General features: G+C 43.3%; 1 protein-coding gene across 7 annotated transcripts in view; it reads right to left on the bottom strand.

The window, feature by feature from the left end:
• The window catches only part of USP6NL (USP6 N-terminal like), a 233159-nt gene that overhangs the window by 32339 nt on the left and 176272 nt on the right, over nucleotides 1-24548 (bottom strand). For all 7 annotated transcript variants that reach the window (XM_019487572.2, XM_019487569.2, XM_019487570.2 and 4 more), the window contains 5 exons: nucleotides 21092-21199; nucleotides 18143-18252; nucleotides 15912-15960; nucleotides 13616-13736; nucleotides 9343-9437 (listed from right to left, as the gene is read on the bottom strand). In XM_019487572.2, coding sequence (XP_019343117.1) covers nucleotides 9343-9437; nucleotides 13616-13736; nucleotides 15912-15960; nucleotides 18143-18252; nucleotides 21092-21199 — 483 coding nt within the window. The remainder of the gene's footprint in view (nucleotides 1-9342; nucleotides 9438-13615; nucleotides 13737-15911; nucleotides 15961-18142; nucleotides 18253-21091; nucleotides 21200-24548) is intronic.

Here is a 24548-nt window from a genome sequence, read left to right on the forward strand (position 1 = left end):
ATTCATGCTGGAGGAGCCAGAGATCAGTCTCCAGGACAATTTAATCTTTCATTTCTCTGCTGACAAGGGTTGCCAACAAATGTTGTAATGACTTTCTGACATGGACACCTATTCACCAGGAAGAAGCTTAAGTCTATCAATTAATTTCACACAGGACCTCAAGAAGCAATTAGAAGGATAATGAATTTTACTTTATAGTAATAGGGGTCCATTGGAACTGGGTACATAAAAAATGAAAGGTGCACTATATTCCAACAGCCATACACCTCTCAAGTCATAATGAACGCCATTTGTATCTAGATATAGGAACACAGATAAATAGGAAAAAATCGCTATGAAGATGTAATGCTTTTATCAGTGCCCACTATTAGAAGCTGGAGACAGAGAAACTTGACAAAATTACACTTTTCTCTAACTGTAGTATCATTGCCATTCCTGCTACTTCCTTTTCTCTAGTCTACAATATAGTCTACAATATTGAGTCTTGGGAGACCAAGCTGTGCAACATGGTGATAACCAATCAAGTAAGTACTACTGAAACCATGACTCGGCTTTCTGTTAAAAAAAAAAATCACAGCTTCTCTGATAAAAATCCAAAATTCTCTGATTAAAAACCTCTAAAATCTGCATTTTTCTGCGATTATAATGAAACGCTACTATAGTTATAGCATCAGTTGAACACAATGTTTTACTGATATAGTTACAATTTAAGAGCAATTTGGAAGGCTACCAGTGCCTCCTCAATCATTATAATAAGTACCTATATACTTTGTCATTTGATTTTGGTTTATTATAGAAAATTAGGGCTCCCCCTTTCCCCAGCAGGGTGCAGGTCCAGCTGTAACTGTCGTCATCCCGTCCCCCACCCTTGTGGTGCTAAGCAGCCCTGGTCTGGCAGTGCCCCCAACTCCCAACCTGCAGCCCCCTGGACCTGCTGGTACCACCACTCTCAACCCGCAGCCACCCATCCCCATGAGTGGCCCTCACACCCTCAGCCCTCCACCTCCTCCAGCCCTGCTGGTGCCCCTCACTCCCAACCCACTTCCCCCTACCTCCAGTGTGTGGAGCTAGGGAAGGGGATGAAGAAAGGGGGGGAACATCATATTCTTGCCATATGCTCAACCATAGGCAACACCATAGGTGACACATCATGGGGGTGGGAGAGAAATGGGGAATGTGCCTCCCCAGATTTGTGTGCCCACAGTGGGGCACAGAGCTGCAGCTTGGCCAGACCAGCAAGCAGCAGAAGGATGTGAGAGCGCTCCTCCACAACCCTCCAATCCATTACTCGTCACGCTGCTGGTGGTACGGCATTAGTCCATGGCAGTGTGGCTGTCGTGGTGGTCCTGGTGCTGGCAGCAGCAGTGAGCCTCGCCACCCCGTTCTGCCCGCTCACACCAGGACCTGCCCACTGGGGAAGCTGGCCTCCTTGCCAGCCCCTCCCTCTCCCTAGATGAATCATCTGTGGCTCTGTCCCACTCCCCAGCCAAGCTCCACAGCCACATATTCCCCAGCCGCTAAACCTGCCCCACTCCCTACCCTACCACGAGGACTTGCCGTAAGTTGCCGCTGACACCGCAATAAGCCCCTCACCCACACAGACTTTCCTGCAGGCAGTTGTGGGAGCTGCTCTCCACCATGCTGCTTTGCTGTACTGCTGGCCACATGCATGTGTGTGCACACCCCCTGCATCCAATCAGCCTCCTCCCACTCCCCACAGCCCCAAGCAGCCCCTTGAAGGCTGGGACTCTGGCAGCCCACAAGAGGAAACCTACAGTTTCCTGTGATTTTCTCCTTTAAAGAGATTATCCGTGTTTTTCCACAGCAGACGGAAAACCTAGATCCATGGTTATCACTAACTGATGTCCTTTCTCTCCACACTCAGCCCCTTCTGGGCTATGGGCCCCTGGCCCCTTTCCCCAGGCTTATCGCCTCCAAAGCCTGCTTCCACCTGGAGCCTCTCTGGTCCCCTCAGGCCTATGGCTTCCAAGGCCTTGCCTCCTCCATGCCCATCTATTCCAGATCCATCCATGCCAAGGTCCTTCTTCTCCCTGGCTTGCCCTGCTCCCAGGCTCAGGCCTGCCCCATTCCCAGGCTCTATCTTGCTTACGCTCCAGAGCTCTGACACAGCCCTCCTGCCAGGAACCCACTTCCTGCAGCACTCAGGGCTAAACTGCCTGATCAGCTCTGGGTTTGGGTTTACCTCCTGGTTAATTAGCTCTGTGCCACACCTGCCAGCTGGTTTCCAGGCTGCCCTTCCTCCCATAGTGGCAGGCTTACCAAGTAACCCGTCCCATAATTAGTCTCCTGCCACACCTGCAGGGTGCTTTCCAGGCAGCCTCTCCTCAAAGTGACATAATCACCATGCAGCCTGTCACACACATCTATAGATTTTGCCATTCTGCCCCAGGCCACTGTCACTGTACTAGTTAATCCTGGGCCAACGCACACTAGTGTATAAGAAACATCAGTTTCATGCAACCAGCATTGTAGCCGATTGCTCATTCTAAGATAATGCATTGTATATATAACCACATTTTATAAGAGGTAGAGCACTGGAAATTTAAAACTATGCACACTCTTCTCTGGATTCAAGCCTGTAACCCTGTGACAGAACAGTTAAACTCATTGGCTTTTGCTCTATTACATATTATTTTAATATTTTCATCCATCTTTATAATGGTTCTAGTTTTTATTGTAAGCTGCACTGAGGCTCTTTTGGGGATGGTGACCTATACAATCCAATGGCAAAATAAATAAACAAACAGAAGTAGTGCGAGACCGACAGGAATAACAGCAGGTTAATTTTATACCCATTTTCAGATTATGTGATAGATGAAACTTTGTAACTCATAACTTCTATTTGAACATACTTACTTGTAGGTACTATAAGTAACGTGTAGTATATCCATAGTGAGTAATCATGAAAATTAACTTCTAATACATCACACCTGAAGCAGTTTTAAAAGAAATGGGTTTTGTTCAGGGATTTCCTAGTATAACAGATTAATCAACAATCTAGTAAATCAAGTACAGCAGGACAGACCCTCAGCTGCTGTAACCTGATGTAGAGCCATTAAAATCAAAGGCACTATGCTTGTTTTTCCAAAGACAGGCATCTCTCCTGACGCACAATTAAAAAAACTCCTTTGTTGAGATTTCAACTAATCCCGTGTCGAACCGGCCAGAAACTCCATCAGGAAGTGATTGCTCTTTAGGATAATTTAGATTAGGTGTCTTATTTATTTACTTAATTAGCCAACTATCTGCAGATCTTTCTCAAGATAAAAAAACCAAACAGCTATAAGCAGTGTAATTTCCATGAGTAATACCATATCGACAGAACAACAGCTCACCAGTTTTTGTCACCTAGATTTGTCTTATCTGAATGCTGTCTTATTTATTTCAATGCCTTTAAAGCATTTATTCATAAACTAAATCCCAAGTGTATGCAAGTGTTCTCCACTGTAACTACTGAATCTATGCCAAAGTATTATACAATTTGTGCCTGAATAAATGAAAGCCTCCAAAATTTTAAACGAAGCAGATCTGCCCCATAGTCTAACCCAGTGTTCTCAACCTTTTTAGACTTGAGACACCTCTCATTAAACCGAAGACACCCATCAGAAAGTGCTAGCTCTTATTTTTCACTCATTTTTGACTACAGAGAAATAAGAGAGCAATTCTTCTGCTGCAGACAACTCAGAAAGACCCTCAGTAGGTCAAAATATTTTTCACACTACAGGTTTATCCTGCAAACTCTGGTTTTATCATGCGAATCACATGTAGGTGACAGCCCCTTTACTTGCCAGGTAAACTGAATCCACAACTTTAGTTTCAAAAACTGCAGATCTAAAGAATCTGTCATCCCTACAAAGAAGTTTATAAATGTACAAAATACACCCATGACTTTGGATTGATCTTTTAATGTAATGAAGGATTTTTGAGTTATTAGACTTTGTCCACTAGCCTGCATAAGTCTCAGCATGTTTTAAAAAATATAGATCAAATTTGTGTGCAGTATTAATATCTAATTGATTCTTGCAGAACCAGTGCCCACCACTGTCTGAATTTACATAATATTTCTATTAAAATATGTAAATGTGCATGTAGTAAATTGCAGGAGACCCTAAGCTGGATGGGGTAAGCAGACACTTATGAGGACAGGATCAATGTTCAAAATAACCTTGATAAATTAGAAAAACAGTCCAAGATGAACTGAATTAAGTTCAGTAAGGACAAAGTGCAAAGTACTATACTTATGATGGAACAATCAAATCCACGATGAGCTATGACTAGTTATAGACTACAAGCTGAATGAGTCAACAGCATAATATCATTGCAAAAAATCTAATCATTTAGGAGGATGATAGGCAAGTCATCAGAAGCGATTTTTCCACTCTACTTAGCATTAGGAAGGCCTCACTTGGAGTGCTCTGTCCTGTCTTGGACACTGCACTTCAAAGACATAAACAAACTGGAAAGAGTCCAGAGGAACACAATAAAAATTATTAGAAATCTAGAAAATATGACATAAGAAAGTTGGAAAACCTGGGACTATTTGGTCCAGACAAGAGAAGAAGAAGAAGAAGGGATTTGATTACAGTCCAGAAATACAAAAAAGATTTGTATCACAGGAAACAGCAAGCAGTTTTTCTTTGCAGATAGGGGACACTGCTTATTGATACTGCAACAAGTTTTAGGTTACATATGGAGAACTTTAATTATGAGGGTGATTAAACACTGGAAAAGATTACATCAAGTGGGTCAGAAATATCTATCACGGACATTTTTTAAGTGCAAGATGGGCTATGGACAGATAGTATGTTTACAGTGCTATATACATACACACTTGTGTAACAGGACTGGGGCTCTGACCCCGGAGTCTGACTCCCCGAGTGGTCAGATTAGTCTGCTATGCTCTCTGGACTCTGTAAAACCTTCAGTGCTAAATGTTATGATGAATCTGGGAGGCTGCCTTTAGAAGTCAGAGTAGCCCTTTAGGTGCTTTCCCCTCCTAGCATAGTCCTCAGGGCTTCTCTGCCCCCAGCACAGTCATCTGGGGCATACCTCCTGCTTAGCCCTGGTCTTAAGGAGCGCCCCCAACACACCTCTGAACTATTCACCCACCCTTGCAGAGTCATCTGAGGTACCCCCTGCCCCAGCACAGTTCGCAGGGTGTGCCCCCGACACAGTCCTTTGGGTTGCTTCACCTTCAGCACAGTCATCCGGGGCATGCTTCCCCCTCCCCTACCAGCATGCTGGCCCTCACCACCAAGCACCGGGGCCCTGGTCCTATCTCTAGGGTAACCCTTGGGCTTACAAACCTGCCATCAGCTACCCTTTATTTTATGGAATGCAACACATGCCAGCACAGTGTTCAGGGCACCCCTAGTAGCCTCCTTTACTAGACACCACATGCCTCACACCTGGCATTTCAGTGTTTAGCTGACCTAGGGTTTGCCCTTATCAGAGAATCACAGAAAGGGTTGGAAGGGACCTCAGGAAGTCATCTAGTCCAGCTCCCTGCTCAAAGCAGGACCATCCCCAACCAGATAATCCCAGCCCTTCCCTTGGCTCTCTCCCACTTAACTATGGCCTGGGGCTGCCCTTTTCCAGGGCCCTTCCCACTTCTGTACCTCTCTCTATGCCAAGGTTTGCCTTTCCCTAGCTTCCCTTCATTCCACCCAGCTTCCTCCCTGCTGGGTGTCACCAGCCCTGCAGACTCAGTCCCATCTGAGCACATTTACAGGGTCACCCCTAAATCCCATCCCCTCCTGGTCACATGACTCTAGCTTTCTATTGGGTCTAGTGATTTCTCATTAGCTCTACCACCGCCACCACTTAAATAGGGTGCAGAACTCCAGGCATCTATCCAGCACCCTATCCTATTCCTGCTTGCTCCAGGTAAGTGGCCAGCAGCTTGTTACTGCCTTGGAGCTATGGTTCCTAACTCTCTTCTGCTGCCTATCTCTTCGCAGCTGGCTTCAATTCAGCTGCCAGCAATCTTACAGTCAAATAATGTTCCCTCTTCAAGTAACAAGGAGAAAGATCCCCTGTTACACCTTGTCGCACTACAAAAATTAGGTGTACAGACATGCACCCTGCTTGGAATATTATAAAAATGGTGTAAGCTCTACACAATTGTTCCTGTTTGAAACAGGAATTGTTCTGTAGCGCCACATGTAAACATGCAGGACTAGAGGGAGTGCCTGGATCCCTAAAATCCCACAGTGCTTCACTCCTTCCCCTGTCCCTGCAGCCTCTAAGGGGGAGGAAGAGAGATGATTGGTTCCTTGACAGACAGCCGGGAAGCACAGCTGCAACCCAGTCAGGACTGGGGGCGTGCAGCTCTACTGCCATGGTAGTCGCAGGGATCACTGCTTCTGCCATGCTGGTGGCAAGTGGTCAGAGCTGCTGTCCTGTCACCCTAGGAGGTGACAAAGAGAACTGCTGCTACCCAAGTCCCTGGCACAGCTACAAAAGTATTAACTGCAAAGTATATATTTTTGTATATACATATGAAAATGCTAGCTGTCTATGCATCAATGACAGCCAGCATGGTCTCCATACCCTGATGGCCGTCAGTGATCAGGCTCAATGACAGGCTCCCCTGGAGAGGACAAGGAAGGAAGCAAAGGAGTAGTCTCTTACTACTACCTAGCTGAAGGGGACACCTTTACAGTCACTGTATATATGAAGCGTATACAAACCCTTCAGAGTGATGTATTTCTGTAGTGCTGCTAAGCACTCTGGCACTTGTCACATTGCACATGTGCATCTCCCCACAACCCTAAACAAACATTTGGTTCGTCTAAAACAGGAGTAGGCAACGTTTTTGGCTGGAACGCCAAAAAAACCGAAATGTTTACCTTGTAAGGTGCCGGAGTGCTGGCATGCCAGAAAAACAAAACCGGTGTGGGGGGTACATGGCAAGACGCACTGCATATTAATATAGTTAATGATCATAAATATTGGGTTGGGATTTTTGTTTTTAAACAGTAAATACCAGGTTTTCTAAAAATTCTAAACCTGATAATAATAAATAAAACTTCATATACTGCCTTTGTTGTTTTGTTGGGTTTTTTTGTTAAGCAAGTTGTGATGAGAGAAAAAGAAAAGAGAGGAGAGGAGAGAAGAGAGAGAGAGGAGGGAAAGAAATAAGAAAGAGAGAGAAGAGAGGAAAGAAAGAAGAAGGAAGAGTGGAGGGAAGAGAGGAAAAAATGAAAAGAAAAAGAGGGGAAAGGGAAAGATGAAAGAAACTACAAGGAGCAGCCGCCAGAGCCCCCCACGACCGCCAGCAATGCAGGCACCGGACCCAAGAGGCGGCAGTGGCTGCCGCTGCTGCTGGTGTCCCCTTCTGCTCCCCACCACAATACAGGCAGGCAGGTGGGTACAGAGGTAGTGCCAGGGGAGGTTTGCCACACGATGTGGTGACTGGGCTCAGGCCTCAGCTCCAGCCCCAGACCTGGCCAGCAGCATGGGCCCCTCACAGCAGCCACTTGGGCCCCAGCAGCAGCCTTGATGAAAATCAGGTGGGGGCATGTCCCCCCCATTCCTCCCTATGAGTCGCCCATAATTAGGAACAGGGCCAGCACCTCTCACTTCTCAGTGGGGCTGCACAGCAGGCAGGACTGGGGCAGGCTCAGCCATGAGCAGGCAGGAGTGGGGCAGTGCTGAGAGGGGGGCTACAGGGGGGCTAGGGTGAATTTTGGAGTGGCTATAACCCCCCTAGCACCACCCCTGATTAGGGACTACCAAATTAACTAAAGGGACTGGGCTGCACAGCCGCTTCTTTAATGTTGAAGGTTCCCCTGTGCGCCCCCCCACTGTTGATTGGTGGAGGGGCCCCAGTGCTCAGGGAGGCAAAAGCTGCTGTTTTAAATATGGCACCGGTTTTGCCACTTGCTGCTTATTGGCCAAGGGACCCTGTCAGCCCCGCTATTTGTTGCTGACCAGCCAAGAGGCAAAAACTGCAACATATTTAAAGCCGTGGTTTTCGCCTTCATGCTGATCAGGAGCAAGCAGCAAGTGTTAGGGGTGGGGAGGGTACATGGGGGAATTTGCAAGATCAGCAGGAATCAGCAGCTTCTTTGATTTTGCAGGTCCCCCCATGCACCACCACAGACACGGAAGAGGGGTCAGCAGAACAAAGACAGCATCCCTGCCTGGGCTGTCCTGACCTTGCCCCCCATGCCTGCTACTGCACTGGGACCTGTCACTGCTCCAGAGGCCAGAGCAACAGCTTAAAATATATATATATTTTTAAACATTTTCCTTGGCTTACCTGCCTTCTGGCACCAAGGAAAATATCTCCATGTGCCACTAACTGGCATGCATACCGGAGGGTTGCCTCTCCCTCGTCTAAAATGATTTAGACTGGGATGCTCCGTCAAGTAGGAGGCTGTACTGGGTGACCTCATGGGTTCCCTCCAGACTTATTTGGCAAGATTTCTCTCCCTCTCTCTGGTTTCACATGCCTTGGCAGCTTATAACTGCCTTCCTTACAGCCTTCCAGCTTCTCCTCTCGTGCAATCTCCTTCCTCTTTGTTGCATCTTCACCTAGCCCTTCCAGATCAAATTTTATGCTATCTTTCTCAGTCTACCTCAAAGTCTGATACCCTTCACCTCCGCTTCCCAAATCTGCCTCACGTGCCTTTTCTCATCAGTTCTTGCAATATGCCCTGCCCATTACATTCTCGAGGCTCTTTTCTTGCTCAAGACAACAGCTCTTTTATGAAGGACCACAAGCTCCTGACTATGTCTTCTCCTCCATACTCCATCTTCATATTTTGTATGATTCTATGATCAACTTTTGTTCAGCCTGAATTCGCTTTAACAGAAATATGGTCCCTGTTCCAAGGATCTTTTAATCAAGTAAATACATGTCTGAAAAGTTTCCTGTATCCAAGTTCTAAAGAATCCTCAGGTGTTTGTTTCGTTTTTTAAAATAAGAAATGCTCCTTGGCTGAAGAGGAATTTACCTAAGTACAAAGTCCTTCCTTCCTACAGGCACTGAATTCTGATTCTTGATATGATAAATTCTTTTCAAAGATGTTAAGTATCCAAGAATTTACTAAATACCATCCATCCTAAATAGCACGTTCTCAGGAACCGAGAATTCAAAGTACTGAGGTTATGCGTCTCAGCTACAAAACCCCAATTAATCAATCAACCTCCCAGCTCAGCCAAGACTCACAGCAACTTCGCAGCTCTTTTGCCTGTTTGAGCTTGGTCTCCCCCCCTGTAGTCAGTAATACTCTAAAAGAAGAGATTAAACTGTGGTGAAACAGGAGTTTAATTAAATTAATAATGCTTTTACCTGGCAAGATAGTAACTTACCAAATGTTGCTTAAGCTTTGACAAAAACTTCTTCAATATTTTGTCATGATGCTCTTGGAACCGCAACAGTTTCGGAAAGCCAGGAACAAAAAACCCTAAGGAGGAAAAATAAAACACACACACACACCTCAACAGGGATATGTTCCACAAACATCCATCTAAAATGTATTCATAGTGTTAACATGTTGGGTTTAAGTCTAGATACTCAAAACAGTAAGAATCAAAATAATTTACACAGTAGCTTTTGGCACATTTATGCCAAAATAAGTTTAGTGTACTCTCTAAGACACCATAGTAAAAAAAAAAAAAAAAAAAAAAAAAAAAATCACACCACCATTGTTTTGCTCTGAAAAATGACCATAGAGAGGTACCTTCTTACTCAGCAAATTTGCCCTTCGGGTCAGAAAAGATGCAGACAGCTGCCCGAGCAGTTACATTAGAGAAGGTAGGGAAGGTTCCCCTATTCAGGCCAAGTATCATAGAAAGCAAAGAGGCGTGAATTTGTACAGATACTATGTGTGAAAACAAAGGCACCCAGTTTTCCTGCCTTAGCTGAGTTTCCACTGCGGGCAGAGAAGGAGTAAACCAAGTAGGTGATTGGAGACATATGGGCCTTCTAAATATTCTGTTAAGAGTCTCTATTCAGAATAGAATCAAACTTTACAACTCAAAAATGACTTCTGTCCAGGCTCCAGTTCAATAATTCAGTGCAATATTCACAGCCACTTAGCAGGAAGGGCTGATATTTCAGAATGAGATGGGTGCAGCATGCCACAAAATGTTCATCAAAATTATGATTCCTCTATCCCATGAATAAAGAAATGTCTGCTGGCATATTAATTTAATTTCACTTGGCTAGGCAAGGTTGTTTTTTTCCTTTACGTAAACTCTGAATGAATACTTCAAAGCTAATTATGCATCATTAATAATGTTCAAAGGTGCAGTTGCTCTTTCCATTCACGAATAAATTCATTATCTTCAATCTGTAAGATTATGAAAATCCTGAAGGAAATAGCTTTCAAAAATCTAAATCATTTTCAGGGTCAGATACCTATATTTTATGATTTAGAGACTTCGTGTCATACATAAAACATTAAGGCTGCAGTTCATCCCTTGATTTCAGTGGAGTTATACCAAGGATTAGTCTGGCTGGGTAGGCTGAGATATACTTGGCTGCACCGAAAAAAAAAGTCTGAGTCCCAGGTGACAGGTGGATGGCAAATGAGACAGAGATGAAAGTGCTTTGTTTATAAGGAGGAACTTCTGCTCTCCTACTCTTGGCAGCACCGCTTTGTAACTGAAATGTCCCACTATCACTAACAGTCGTGTAGACAGCCATTTATTTTAGAGTGCAATGCAATGATAACTCATATTAAGCATGAGAAGAGAGGCTTTCAGAGTTGAGGAATCTTTCATCAGAGGTTTCCCAAAAGAGGGTACATAGATGTTCTTCTCTGATGGTTTATGAATAGTGCACCCAGCATCTATGTAGGGAATTGGAGAAGATGATCCTCAAGGTCCCTTCCAAATTTATGATTCTCTGTTATCCCCACGTTTTCACTTAAAACCCATGCATATCAATAATTTAGGCCCAACGTAGTTTAGGTTTGAAATATAAGAGTTTAAAGCTACTTTTCCAGAGAATAAGTGCAAACAGCAACTTGTATCTATATCTATAGATATATCTATAGATAGACAGACAGACATAACATTCAGAATCTCCAGAAGCATTTAACTTTCTATAAACTGATTTTAAGCATCTATACTGAAATGAAAGCAGAGCACTTGATCATCTGGAAGACTGCGGTCATTCAACAAATAAATTAAGACTATGGTAGCACATTATTAAGCACAGACTTCCTCCCTATGGCATTGTAAAGCTTACTTTTAAAGCACTTAGCATTTTCCAACTGAGAACTACTAAGTACTATTTTATCAAGCAGCTTTTATGTCTACCCTTATGAGAAAATTTCTGTACCAAGTTGAAACTGGTAAAGTGACAAACTTGGCCTAGGGGAGAATCTCTTAACTGGTTTTAATTTTAACACATTTCATTTATTTTTCAGCTTACACAAATGGAGGGGACAGGAAAAGATGGTGAGGACCATGGTGCAGTAGCAGCAAAGGACTCTGAGTCCCCAAGGCAGCTCAGATTTCTCCAAACCGTGCTCTCAACACCCTTCCCCACTGATGCTCAGTGGCACCGCTCCTCTCCTCCCTCCACCTGTGCTTAAGGCACAGACCCTGTTAATTATGCCTCTGGGCAGAAGAGGAGACCTACCTGCTGTTATCACGGTCTCTGGCTGACCCAGGGATGGGGGGAGCCAAGGGCTGTGGGGAGGAGCTGCATAGGGCACTAAGCTCAGCTAGAGAAAGGAGAGAAGCAGTTCCCCCATTTCCCACACCAAGCTATTTTTCAAGGAAAGCTGTGCATGTGTACTCAGGGTGCGTGAGGTCCTCTACCCCTCACAGGCTGCAGCAAATCCCTGCCCAGGGTTAGGGATCAGCAGTAGCTGGGCAAGAGCATGGAGTCACTGAAAGCTTGGCTCAAAATGCAAGGGCAATGGGCTCCCTACCCTTCCAGGGCTGGCCCTGCCTGGGAAGTATGTCACTGAGGTCATGGGCAATGCTGCCACACCCACCAGAGCCAAGAACACCTGCAACCCACCTTACACTTGAACATGAGCCATGCCAGAGACCACAGCCCTCAGCAGAACCACGTCACCAGCCAGGATGTCCCCACAAGCTGCCCTACGCACCTACAGGGAAGTGGGTCTTGCCTACCATGTATGGCCAACAGCATCTCACCAGCCCAGTCAGACTCTCCCCCAAGCCACTGCTCTGGGCTCCTGCTTTAGCTTGAGGTCACAGCACAACTCGATCCACATCTTCTCTGCATCACAACCTCCTCACCTGACTGTGCAGTGCAGAAGAGGGTAGCTTCCATACACCAACCCCAGCTTGTTCCCCCCTCTTGCACTTCCTCCTGAGCTGGCAGAGGACACCTGGGGTCTGGAACAGGAAGCATGCACAGGAAGGGGAACCCACCTGCTGCTGCCACCACCACCCTCAGCAGAGCTTGACACCCTGCACAGCTGATCCCTGCAGCTCCCAAGCTATGGCAGAAAAGGCCCTGCTCCATCTCAGATACAACCCTTTACTTTTACAATGTTTTTCTTTTGGTGGAGATGCAATGTAGATGATTGCCACCTAGCAATTCATGTTGCAAGGAAGAAAGCCTGGGTATATATGAAAGTCACAAGAGAGAGGAGCCATGAAGCAACCAGAACAATTTGACTTTACTTTCACAGGCTTGCAAGAGCTAAGGATTTCTAAATCACTCATTTACTATAAAAGAAGCTCAAGCGACTGGAACTTGTGGGTACAGGATGCATAAAAATACTGAAGTTTAAAAGATAAAAGCCACAATAGTAACGAAAGTAACAAAACGTTGGGAACCAGGAAATTTGAGCGCCAAAGATAAAGCCAAAAAGCTCCTAGAGCCTAGACATAAGGTCAATTTTAACTTCAGATGTTTCTGTCTGGCCAATTGGTACCACAGCCACAACAGGTTTTTGTGCGTTTTTCTGGGGGGATTTTTTTTTTTTGGGGGGGGGGGGGGGGGGTGTTTTGTTTTCATTATTACTACACTGCTATATAAATGTCTATATAACCAGCTTTCAATCCTGCAAGCAAAGATAACCAACGTAGCTTCCATTAATATCATTAATGAAGTCCAGAAACACAGTCCTTAGAATAAATACCTGTAAGTGCTGCATTTGTGTTTAAATAATACACGTAACTGCATTTTAAATGTTGCTGATAAAGTAGCACGTTACAGACCAAATCAATAACATTTATAGCTGAAGAGACATAGCACATAAAAAGACACAAAACCTGACAATTCTAAAGGAACATTAGAACATTCTAAACAATTACAATTCCCTAATTCATAATGTCAAAAAAAAGAAAAAAGAGCTTAGTCTTTGAAAAGGACAAAAATAATTTGAGAGAGAAGAAATGGTCTAATTTGGAGAACACAGATCTACAAAAATTATCACATATAACTATAGATAAGCCTTAACCAGATTGATTAAGAAATTAATAAATATTATTTATATTGATGTAATACATCATATTCCCGATTCAGAAAAAGGTCTCACTGGGTTAGACACTGATCCACACAAGTACACAGGATCTGTCTCAAAGAATTTACAGTATTATAAGGATAAATTTAAATGTAATTTGTGTGACGTGAACTAGAGTTTCATACCATGCATAGCATGCTTAGGACCCGAAAGCAACTTCACCAGGGCCCAGAAGGCATCTTCTTCATTCATATACATAAGGAGTAAAGCTGTGATCTGGCTCATTCCCTGACAGTATCCAACCTCCTGAAAATTAGACAGTAAAAACAGTAACAGCAAGAAAATCATTATGCATGTGGTAAGTGTAAAAAAAATGTATATACATACATGCACACCAACAGTGTTTATTCAATTTTAAGACGAGGGGTTTTTCCCTCATTTAACATGGAAGGGAAGCCCCTCATCTTAGAACTGAGTACAAGACCAGTGGAGGGAGCGGGAAGAAGGCGTCTGCTGCAGCTTGGGCTCCAGCCTTCAACCCAGGATCAGGGCAGTAACTGCAGCCTGGCCCCTGCCTCGGCACCCTGCCACTAGTACAATATATTTCTACTTAAATACTTCTACAGATAAACATTTTTAAATAAATACATGGGCATAAACCCAGAACAGATATGTAATTTTGTTCTTTGTTTTAATTTTGTACTTTTCTGTAGTAAGCCCATCATACCATTCTAAACCAGTTAGTCTCCAAGGTACCACCCTGCCCTACTTTCTACCTGACTTCAGACTAACACAGCTTATCACCAGAGATCCGGGTTTTCAGTTTGCCATGGAAAAGCATGGTAAAACGTGGATTTTCTCACAGGCTCTGCTGCAGCAGTGCTGGGCTCCACACTCCAGTCCACTGGCAGCAGCCTGGGCTCAGGAGCTGCTAGGGAGTGGCAGGAGGCTGCAGGCCTGGGTTCCTGGCCCCATAGCCCTGGCAGCTGGGGGCCCCTCCAGCATGGCTTAAGGCAGCAGGGGCTATGGGTCAAATTGAGAGGTAACAGCAGGGCCAGAGAACTGTGCATAGTGAGGGGCACCAGCAGAGCTGGTGGGCTGTGGCTTGGGAGTGAGGGGCAATGGCACGGGCAAAATGCCGGCATATCAGGGCTGCTCAGTGCCACAAAGCAGTGGGAGGGGACAGTCGCAGCTGGACCCACATCCTGGTGAGCGAAGGGGGAAGAGGGAGCTCTACTTTTCCATGATAAAAAACCCCAAATCAAATGCCAACATTTATAGGTATTTACATTTATTTTATTATAGTAATTGAGGCACTGGTAGGCTTCCTAATTGATTTAAAATTGTAAATGTATCAATAAAACGCTGTGTTCAAATGATACCTAAATATAGAGTAGCATTTCATTTTAATTGTGGAAAAACACAGATCTGGGTTTTTAATCAGAGAATCTGCCATTTTTGTCAGAGAATTTGCAATGTTTAAACAGAGAAAACCAGGATCCCTGCTTATCACCTATGAACACATGTATAAAAGCACTTGCTGAATGAACCATCATGTACATGTTTAGAAATGGGCACAATGGCAACATTTACATCATGTATGCTTTCAATAAGTATCTTAGATGCTCTACAAGAGGGAATTTTCTAACAGCTAACATGAAGTCGAACAACCAAATTTAGGAAAGCATCCTCATATTCAGCATTTCAAAGGTTTAAGTGCCAGGGTGGACTTAAACAAATGCTTGAATGCACTCCTGAATCAGGGTCAAATCATTCGGGTTTCTGTGGTGTATTTATGTACCTCTCAGCTTTAACAGGAGACATTGCTGAATGTAAACTGTGGCTCCTAGAAGAAGGGTGGCATAGAAGCACAGAATATTAATTAGCTGCCAGTTTTTCCCTGTGAAGAGCACCATCCTACAAATAGAGTCTAGCTAGCTCTCTTTCCCCCTCTTCCACGCCTTACGCCACCACTTTAACTTTCTCTTCTTTCTCTTTTTGTGTTGCGGATTACCTCTCTCTTTGTCACTGCCTAGCAAAATATACTTGCTTTCTCCCCAGGAAGATGCAGGAAATGATGGCCCACTATTCTTCCACAGATTGAACTGTTCAAGATTTACTTTGTGAGCACCCACATCCGGTTCACACTGGTTTTCTAAAATGGACTACTAACATTGTTAGGTACTGCTTTTATCAGACATTCTCAGAGTGAGATACTGGCAGTAGCTAGTGGTCCCACATAACTTAGAGCTCCCACAAAGTAGACAAGTCCCAAAAACCAAGCCCTTCACTTGTGTTGTATCCTTGATCACCAAGGAGAAATGCTTAGACTGGGTTTGAACTCCAGGTAGCCACATGACAGTCAGGCTGAACTTGTAGCACTTCAGACTTTTATGTATACTGAGGTTTGGTTTCAATAATTTTTGTAGCTTATTTAAAGAAACTATGTTTAATCTTAAGCATATATGCAAGAAGGCTTACCGTGTTATATATAGAATATGCTGCTAAAACATGGAATAAAGCCTGTTGCCTGGAGTAACAAGAAAAAAAGAAAAGCATTTAATAATTGAGTTTGAAACAAAAAAATGAAGATACCAATTCATTTTCTGGATAAGAACCTCCAGTTTAATTGGTCTCATTTCAAAGTCTTGGAAAACACAGTCTCACGGTCAAAACTTGGGTTTCAATGTCTGCTGTTGTAACGCTAAATTACTGTGTTACTAGACATTAAACTTGAGTCTTATTTCACTGGAAGGAAAATTTCTGCTTTTTATTTTATTTAGTCTTTAATTGCACTGGCTGATTAAACCATGCTATAAAATATTCCTCTAAAAAAGGAACTGCTTTTAACTTCGCCTCTCTTATTTTTTATCCAGCACAGACCTACCTTACAAGGAAAAGAAGGCACAGTTTAAGAAAATCTGCCCTGGCAGATAAACAGAGAGGTGGGTAGAAGCTCCATTCATATATAGATTGTATTCTGCATTTTTAAATGCTGCATCATATTTCACTAACTTGGTGTAAGGATTTTAAAACAAAGAAGAACATTCAGCTTCCTCTCAAGATTTAATGTTAATGTATGGACAAAACATTATAGTTTCATATGCCAGCCTAAAGAAAATTAAATTAATAGATTAGTTTAGAAATAAAATCTTGGTTGTATGTCTCCCAAGATGAAAAGAATGGGATTGAGCTGGATATAAAGGCATCTTTGATTAAACATAAAACTGGTCTTTGTAGTGTGAGGTTCGGTCTGCTTGCTTGCAGACAGATATGCACTATTACTTCCCATATAAAACGCACAAGATTTCCTTCACTCTTTTCTCCCTCAGACTTTCAGCATATGCACAAAAAAAATAATCCTACAGTTTTGTTATATTAGCTGTCTTAATGGTGAAATACTGATTATGCTTTTTAAACTTATGCCTACCACACAGATTAAAAACTTTTCGGGTTTTTTTCAGGTACAGAAGTCAAACAAAATAATTAAGTGCATCTTATTTGGCGGTTTTCTGATTACTACTTGCCTGGCGTTTAGAAGCCAGGCAATAGTCAGAAATAATAATGAGTCTTCAATTAATTTTGCAGGTTTTTTGCATATATAGCAGAGAAAAGATTGAAGCATAAAGTGAAAACTAAATGGAAGGGGCAAAATAACACTATTATTGTTTATCATCAGGTTGTTTCCAATAACGTAACAATTTTATGCTATTTACTTAAAATGCTACCACTTCATCATAAAACAGGATGAACATTCAGAAGAGCACAGCGTGTTGAAAAACAAGCAATTTAGTTTCAGGGGGGGAAAAAAACAACTCAATTGAATTAAGATATTTTGGTACAATCCTTTCCTTAAGTACTCGTAGAGATGCACACTATGCTCTACCAAAGATATGGCTGTCCAGTTTTCTACAAAATTTCGAGTTTTCATTCAGACTCAAAGTTCTCAAAGGAACAGGCTATTTTCTGCATACCAAGTACAACATATGAACAATAAAACTATCATATATTCAAATTTGTAGCTGTTATGACTAGATATAAACTTTGGAAAGCAGATCAATACACTGTTGTCTTCCAGAGACTTTGGGGAAAGTATTACTGAACCACTTACTGAGACGAAACGTTCCCCACTCATCACAAGAGGGTACTGATGCAAAAGCTGAGAGTGTTGACATTGATACAGTCAATTATTTCATTACTAAACAGGTAAAACTCCTGCAGGAAATGTAAAGTATTAGAGAAGTAATAATTGTGTTTTGTTTTTCTGAACAACGGTGGGTGGTATAAAATCTTGATATATTTAACTTTTTTCCCCATGAGGATAAAAATCATTTAATAAATAACTCAGTATTTTCACGCACTTTGGATTTGCTTTACAAAATTCTTGATTTTGAACAAGATGATATTTAAAAAGCAGGGTCAACGCATATGGCTGAAAATAATCTAAAATTTCTTTTTCTTGTTTTTCAGTCCCTAAGCCTTGCATCCTAAAGAAAGAAAGCCAACTGGGTGCTAGCCAAATACCTGTTTTTCAAATATGGAGAAGTAAAAACACCCAGTGAAGTTACGCCCTGTAGTTTCTAATATCTGCATATTTTAATTCAAAGCCCTGTCATAATTCTTGAGTAGGTCAGAGGAGTCCGAGACTGGTCAAATTCTATTTGAAAGACAAACAAGAAATAACTGAATTTAAAGTATTTTGATGTACTTACTTAACACCATATCTGTCTCTAAACATGATATGATCTCTGTATGTCCGATTTACATCAAGATCGATCTGTCTGATATCCGGTGAAGACCCTCGTGCTCGATATTTCAATTTCTAAGAGAAACAGCAATAAAGACTCTAACTTCAGTTAAAAATGAAAACATTTAAAACAGAAAAAAAGAACCTGTTTGCAGCCATTTGGTTTGTTGCTGAATTAAACAACTTGAAACTTCTCAGCTTATACCGCTTAGTATGGAAAAGTGCCTCAAGAGTGAACCATTTTCATAACCCAGCTTGCCCATGGATACAACAAATGCTATAAAGGTGCATGCCCACATCCACCTACCACAGAATTTATGCTTGGGAAAAGAGACACAAAATCTACACTAGGCATCTCTCGGCACTTTCAACCACTAATACTTATGCTCAGAGCCAAGTTCTAACATTCCCAAGCCCCAAGTAGATTCAAGCAAGGTGTGGGCGCACTAACGACTGAACCAGTTCCCAACTGACGTAGTTCAGAGGTGTCTGCATGTACACTGCCAAGGGGTCTAAGTTGAACAGTCCCCTTTTAGGCATTGCAGAGCTGCTGAGCCACCACCATGGAGTGGGAGTGTACTCAGCGCAGCACACCTTGCAGTGGCACATGGCTAAACTTTCCCCAGGATTTCCCTATTGGGGGAGAAAGACCCCCATTGGCTGAACAGGGAGATGGGATGAGGGGGTATCGCGCAGACTAATGCTTTTGCATTCCTGCAGGGCTACATATTCTAGGGGCTACCCAATGCCTCTGTCTCAGGGTGAGGATTTTAAAAGACTTTCCCTAGAAAGCTGCTTGATTAATTTCAGTTCATGCCCCTCATCATGAGATCAGTAGGTAGGTAGGCAGGTGTACCCCCCCCACCCCACCCCCAAATTAACCTGAGGACTGCGACTCAATTGTTTCTGCTTCACAGGGGCAGAGTACTGCAAAGCCAAATCTGCTGGCACAAGAGCTCCATGGGTATGGGGCTCCCGCCAATCAGACAGCCAGTCCAGCATATTCGCAAAGCACTTTGAAAGCCTATGGGGAAAGGGGGAAAGCAGAGAACAAAAAAAAAAAAAAACAAAAAAAAACCACACACACAAACCCCAATGTCCAATCCAGCCCCACTGTCGGAGTCATGGAAGACCTAAATCTAGAGCCTACTGAACCTAGAAGTTGCCCAAGTGGCCCAGGGTCAGTCGCAGGCAATGGAAGTAATTGAGCAACTTTACAGGTAAAGTCCTTTTACAGCCAGAGCATGAAACAGAAACCCTGGAAAACCCAGAGGCATCCTTCCCATGCGACTACCCCCTCCACCCTCACCTGCCATCAGAAATCAGCCTTGGAGGCCAAAGTCTGTGGTCAAGAACAGGCAACAGAGGCTGGGGCAAGAGAGTCCTGCCTGTGCACCAGAGCAGCCAGCTGCCATGCAGGGGTGGGAGAGCTGGGGCAAGGGGAGGAGGTTGTTGAGGCGTGACACAGCGTGCGATTCTTGGAGAACCAACCAGACACAAAGTTTGTTGTCCACACATAATAGTGAACTGGTTCACTTCGAACTGGTTCAAAATAATACCTCACTAACACCAGGTATACTTCTGAGGTTTCAGACAAAAATTCTTGTGGGCGATACCTTTTATTGGACCAACTGCATGGGTGGGACAGACATAAGTAAGCTTTCATGTATCCTTCTTCAAGCTGCACCACTTAAACTGTTTAAATCAGGGGCTGGATAATCTGTAGCACACATGCCAGAAGTGGCACAGGCAGTCTACATATGGCGTGAGAGATCAGGGAGAGGACAGCAGCAAACAGGGCAGGAAGCAGAAAGCAGAGTAGGAGTACAGATAAGGAGCACAGAATAGAGAACGGGAAGCAGAGCAGCAGAGTGGGCAGAGGAAGAGATCAAAGTGGTATTCAGGGAAGGTACAAGACTAATTTATGGCATGCTGGCCAAAAAGGTTGGCTCCTACTGGTTTAAGCCATTCTAAACTGACTTGTATATTTGGACAGGGAAAGTATACATAAGACTTGGGGCCTAAGGAAGAAGTAGGATGGAAGGTGAAGCCTAGTCAGACCACCACCTTCCCAGGCGCCTACCTATTTCAGCACTCCCCCAGCACTAGGCCTTATGTTGCATCATGCAGGCTAGAGGAAAAGCTCCTCTTTGGCAGAGTTTCACTATGCAACAGACTCCTTCCCCATGGAAGAAGGCAAAGTTTTAGCAGCAAAGCTAAAACTACTACTGATCAGACATACCTTCAGATCTGCTCTACACTAGGCAGCTTCAGGCCCAACTCAGTACCAATGGTGTGGTTTTATACCCATCTAGTTAAACTTGTCTAAATTCATATGTGCACCCTCTCAAAATGATTCAAATTTGGCTTATATCTTGTACCAGTCTAAGTTTACACAAATTAATCCAATGCAAGAGTGTAGGTAATGGTCTGCACAGGTTGGACTCAAATCTTGTTTCTAAAGCAGTTCAAAAGAAACTGGTCCACCTTGTGCATGTGGACAAAATGTTATCACTGGACTTCACTTTCTTCCACTCTGCTCACTAAACCTGGAACTTGCATTTTTTTTTAATTAAATAGACAGGACTCCATGAACAAACTCCTGAATTTCCTCTCAGAGTAAGATGATGCTACTTCTATACAGTCATTTTTCATTGCAGACCTGCACTTAAAGAGTCTGAGGTGTTCTCTGGGGGAAGGGGCAGAGGTGGAATCAGACCAATTACATGAACTACAAAACCACAACACACCTTGGTCAAATGTCAGGCCTGTAAATTACAAGGTTTTTCTTCCAGTACAGAAAGGAAATACAGTTAAATATCAGTTCCATTAATTCTATTGCTCAATGTTTCTTATTTCCCAGTACCTGAGAGCTTACAATTCTTAATTCTACAGGAGAATTTTTCAGACTCACATTATAAAAGTCTTTCATTTCTTCTTTCATTTTAGGAACATCAAGTAGTAAAGACCAGACTTGACCTCTGAGCTGTAGTGGGATTCCTTTATAAATTCTCCTATGAAACTGAAAAGGAAAAAAAAAGAAATAGAATTATGTAAATGCCAACACAAGCAAGAAAATCCTGAGTTAATAGCATACATGCATCAAGCACCGAGTTCAAATAGAAGTCGCATAATAATATCAATTACCCAAGTAAGAAGAACTATTCTACATATTTCGGCTAGTTTTAGAGTCCAATAAATAGTAGTAAATAGGCCCTGGTGGCACCTTTACTAGAGTGGCTAAGGACTGGATGGAAATGAAGACTGAACTAACACTCCTAGAAAGGACCCAGGTTAGGGCTTAAGCACACTGACATGACACCCTGTAGAAACTTGTAACGTTTCTCCTAGACCATGCTTGTTCCACGGACAGAGGAAAGGGACTAAAGTTTTTGTGAACAGGAAAACAAGAAAGACATCCCAGTAGCATAACTCAACCGCATTAAAATAAGTGAGTACTCAATATCACTTTTGAGAAACGTCCCATGAGACTGTGCATAAGTATACCAATGTATATCACAAATGCGTGCAAGACCACTACCAATGCAGGAAACATTACATCACAAGCAGACTTCAGGTCTGATACTCTGGTTCTCATACATTGTCATACTTAAGGGAATTTGGCGGCATTGTTGCTGCTGCCTCAGCTTACCTCAGTGTTTCTCAAGTGAGTTATGCTGCCTCCACATAAAACTGCCCTGTGCGTCTGCTGTAGCACCAGCCTGGATTGCCCATAGTACATGCGCATGAGACTACCGCATTAGGGCAGTGATCAGCCTAAAGCAGACAGGAACTGCCTCGTACTGCGCAGCCCTCCCCAGTCTGGCCCCCTTGATCATCCTCCCAGACAGAGATGTTCAGGTGGAATACCCCGCATGCCTGTTTCTGGGAGGAGTGTGGGAGGGTCCAGACTGAGAAGGCTAAAGCCACCCAGCTCCTGCCTGCTTTAGGCTGATCACAGCACTGAAGCAGCAGACGTGCACACAGGGCACACCTTAAGGGGGCTCGTGACACCCCCGGTTGAAAACCACTCATCTAATCAGTCAACTAAAAATGATCAAACAATTCTTCCTCCTTTTAACTGCACATTATGATTTATAAACTGCATACATTTTGTGGCTTTGATTCCTGAGACAGATCCCATATGGTAGCCAGGAGATTAAAAAAAATAGTTCCACACCACGAGTGCTTTTTAACTACACAATAGAAATTAAAATCCCCACAGACACCGAAAGACATAAAGCAAGCACCGGAAATAGGCAAGAAAGCAACAGAGCCTTGCACACATCCTTCTAGTTAAGCAAGATGAAGATTTAATACCATTTAAAAACATAATGCTATTCCATTGTATTTTGAAGTACTGCATTTAAAACATGCTATCCTGGGGTTTGGGGACAGGGTGATTTGGAACTTAGCAGATTTGTTTCTGCATTTATAAAAACAAAAATGTTATAATTAAGGTGAGTAAATACAAGCTAAATGTAGTAAGAAGGATCATTTCCTTTCGATTCCCTATCTCCCTGCCCCCCAACCTCTTAATTCTGAAAGGCCAAATTAAGAAAGAGGAGTCTGGGACCAACCAGGACAAGCACAAGGCCAGACAGAAGAAGATAAAAACAAAAGCCTCTCCTGAATTAAGGGGATTCAAACACTGAAAGCAACCATTCTCCTTACCCAAATGTGAAAGCAATTAAAACTATAAATCAGTGATTCTCAACCAGGGTGCCAAGGCAGGGGCAGCATAGATTGGATCTGTTCAGATCCTGGCCAGATAATTTACTGATCCAATAGGAAGCCCTCTAAGGGGGCTGAAAGGAGATGAAGACCAGGAACAGAGCATGCTTTCTACTCCTGAAACGAACTGAATCATTCTTAGAAATCCTGCTTTTAAGAGATAGTATCTCCTTAAATGACATCTACACTATGAGCCAGCAGTATGCCCTAGCAGCCAAGAAGGCTAACAGCATCCTGGGCTGCATTGATAGGCATGCTGCCAGCAAGTCAAGGGAAGTGATTCTTCCCCTCTATTCAGCGCTGGTGAGGCCACATCTGGAGTCCTGTGTCCAGTTTTGGCCCCCCACTACAGAAAGGATGTGGACACATTGGAGACAGTCCAGGAGAGGGCAGTGAAAATGGCTGGAGGGCTGGGGGACATGACTTGTGAGGAAAGACTGGGGGAACTGGGCTTATTTAGTGTGGAGAAGAGAAGCCTGAGGGGGTTTAATAGCAGCCTTCAACTCCCGGCAGGGGGTTCGAAAGAGGACGGAGCTGGACTGTTCTCAGTGGTGGCAGACGACAGAACAAGGAGCAATGGTCTCACGTTGCGGCAAAGGAAATTTAGGTTAGACATTAGGAAGAGTTTTCTCACTAGGCGGGTAGTAAAGCACTGGAACAGGCTACCCGGAGAGGTGGCGGACTCTCCATCCTCGGAGGTCTTTAAGGCCCGGCTAGACAAAGCCTTGGCTGGGATGAGGTAGGTGAGACTGGTCCTGCTTTGAACAGGGGCTGGATTAGATGTGACCTCCTGAGGTCCCTTCCAACCCTCATTTTCTGCAATTCTAAAATGACAAGCTGTAGGAAGTATGTTCAGGCACAGAAAAGCACCTCACCTACATACAGCAAGTCTGCGTGCCACTGTGGCCAAGAGGGAGCCCTCTGAACTTAACATCACTAACGTACAACTAGAGAAGCCATTCTTGACGGGAGTCAGCAACAATTACTAATTGGGTAATTCCAATGCTTCTGAATCTAGCACAATTTCCTATTCTCGTTGCATAAACAGTATGCTTCAGTGCTTGTACAGTTGAAGACATACATCTGACTAATGTGTGAACAGAACAGTTTCTTTGCAGTTCGTATAGATATTTTAGATACCGGAAATTTTAAAATCTCTTTCTCTAATTAGCAGAGCACAGGCTAGAGGTGAAGAAGTAAGAGTCTTTTTATTTTTCTACTCTCAGAAACTTCTGTTGGGGGATCTGAGCATCTAAGGATTCTGCAGTTGGTTTATCACAAAAGCTAAACAGACTCCTAACCTCATACCACATTTCTTCACATCTAGCAGACTATGTCCCAATTAATTATTGGAGACAGGATACAATATCAGCATAACTTAAAACAGATTTTTCTTTTGGAACCGATGCCAAGTTCTATAGCAATTTCATGAAGAAAAAACAGAATATAAACAAAACTAGACAGAATTCAATAACAGATTGACCGGGTTTTAATTTGCATTTAACATGCACTGAAGTTTACAACAGATATAATAAGTTACAGGATATATAAAGGATTTGTACGAATTATGGTCATAATCGAGACAGCCTTTTAAAACAGCTACACCTGACCCCTGAAAAAGAATTTAAGTTTTTCGC

This window comes from Alligator mississippiensis, chromosome 4 (genome assembly GCF_030867095.1).
Source record: "Alligator mississippiensis isolate rAllMis1 chromosome 4, rAllMis1, whole genome shotgun sequence".
In the NCBI taxonomy this organism is placed as follows: Eukaryota; Metazoa; Chordata; order Crocodylia; family Alligatoridae; genus Alligator; species Alligator mississippiensis.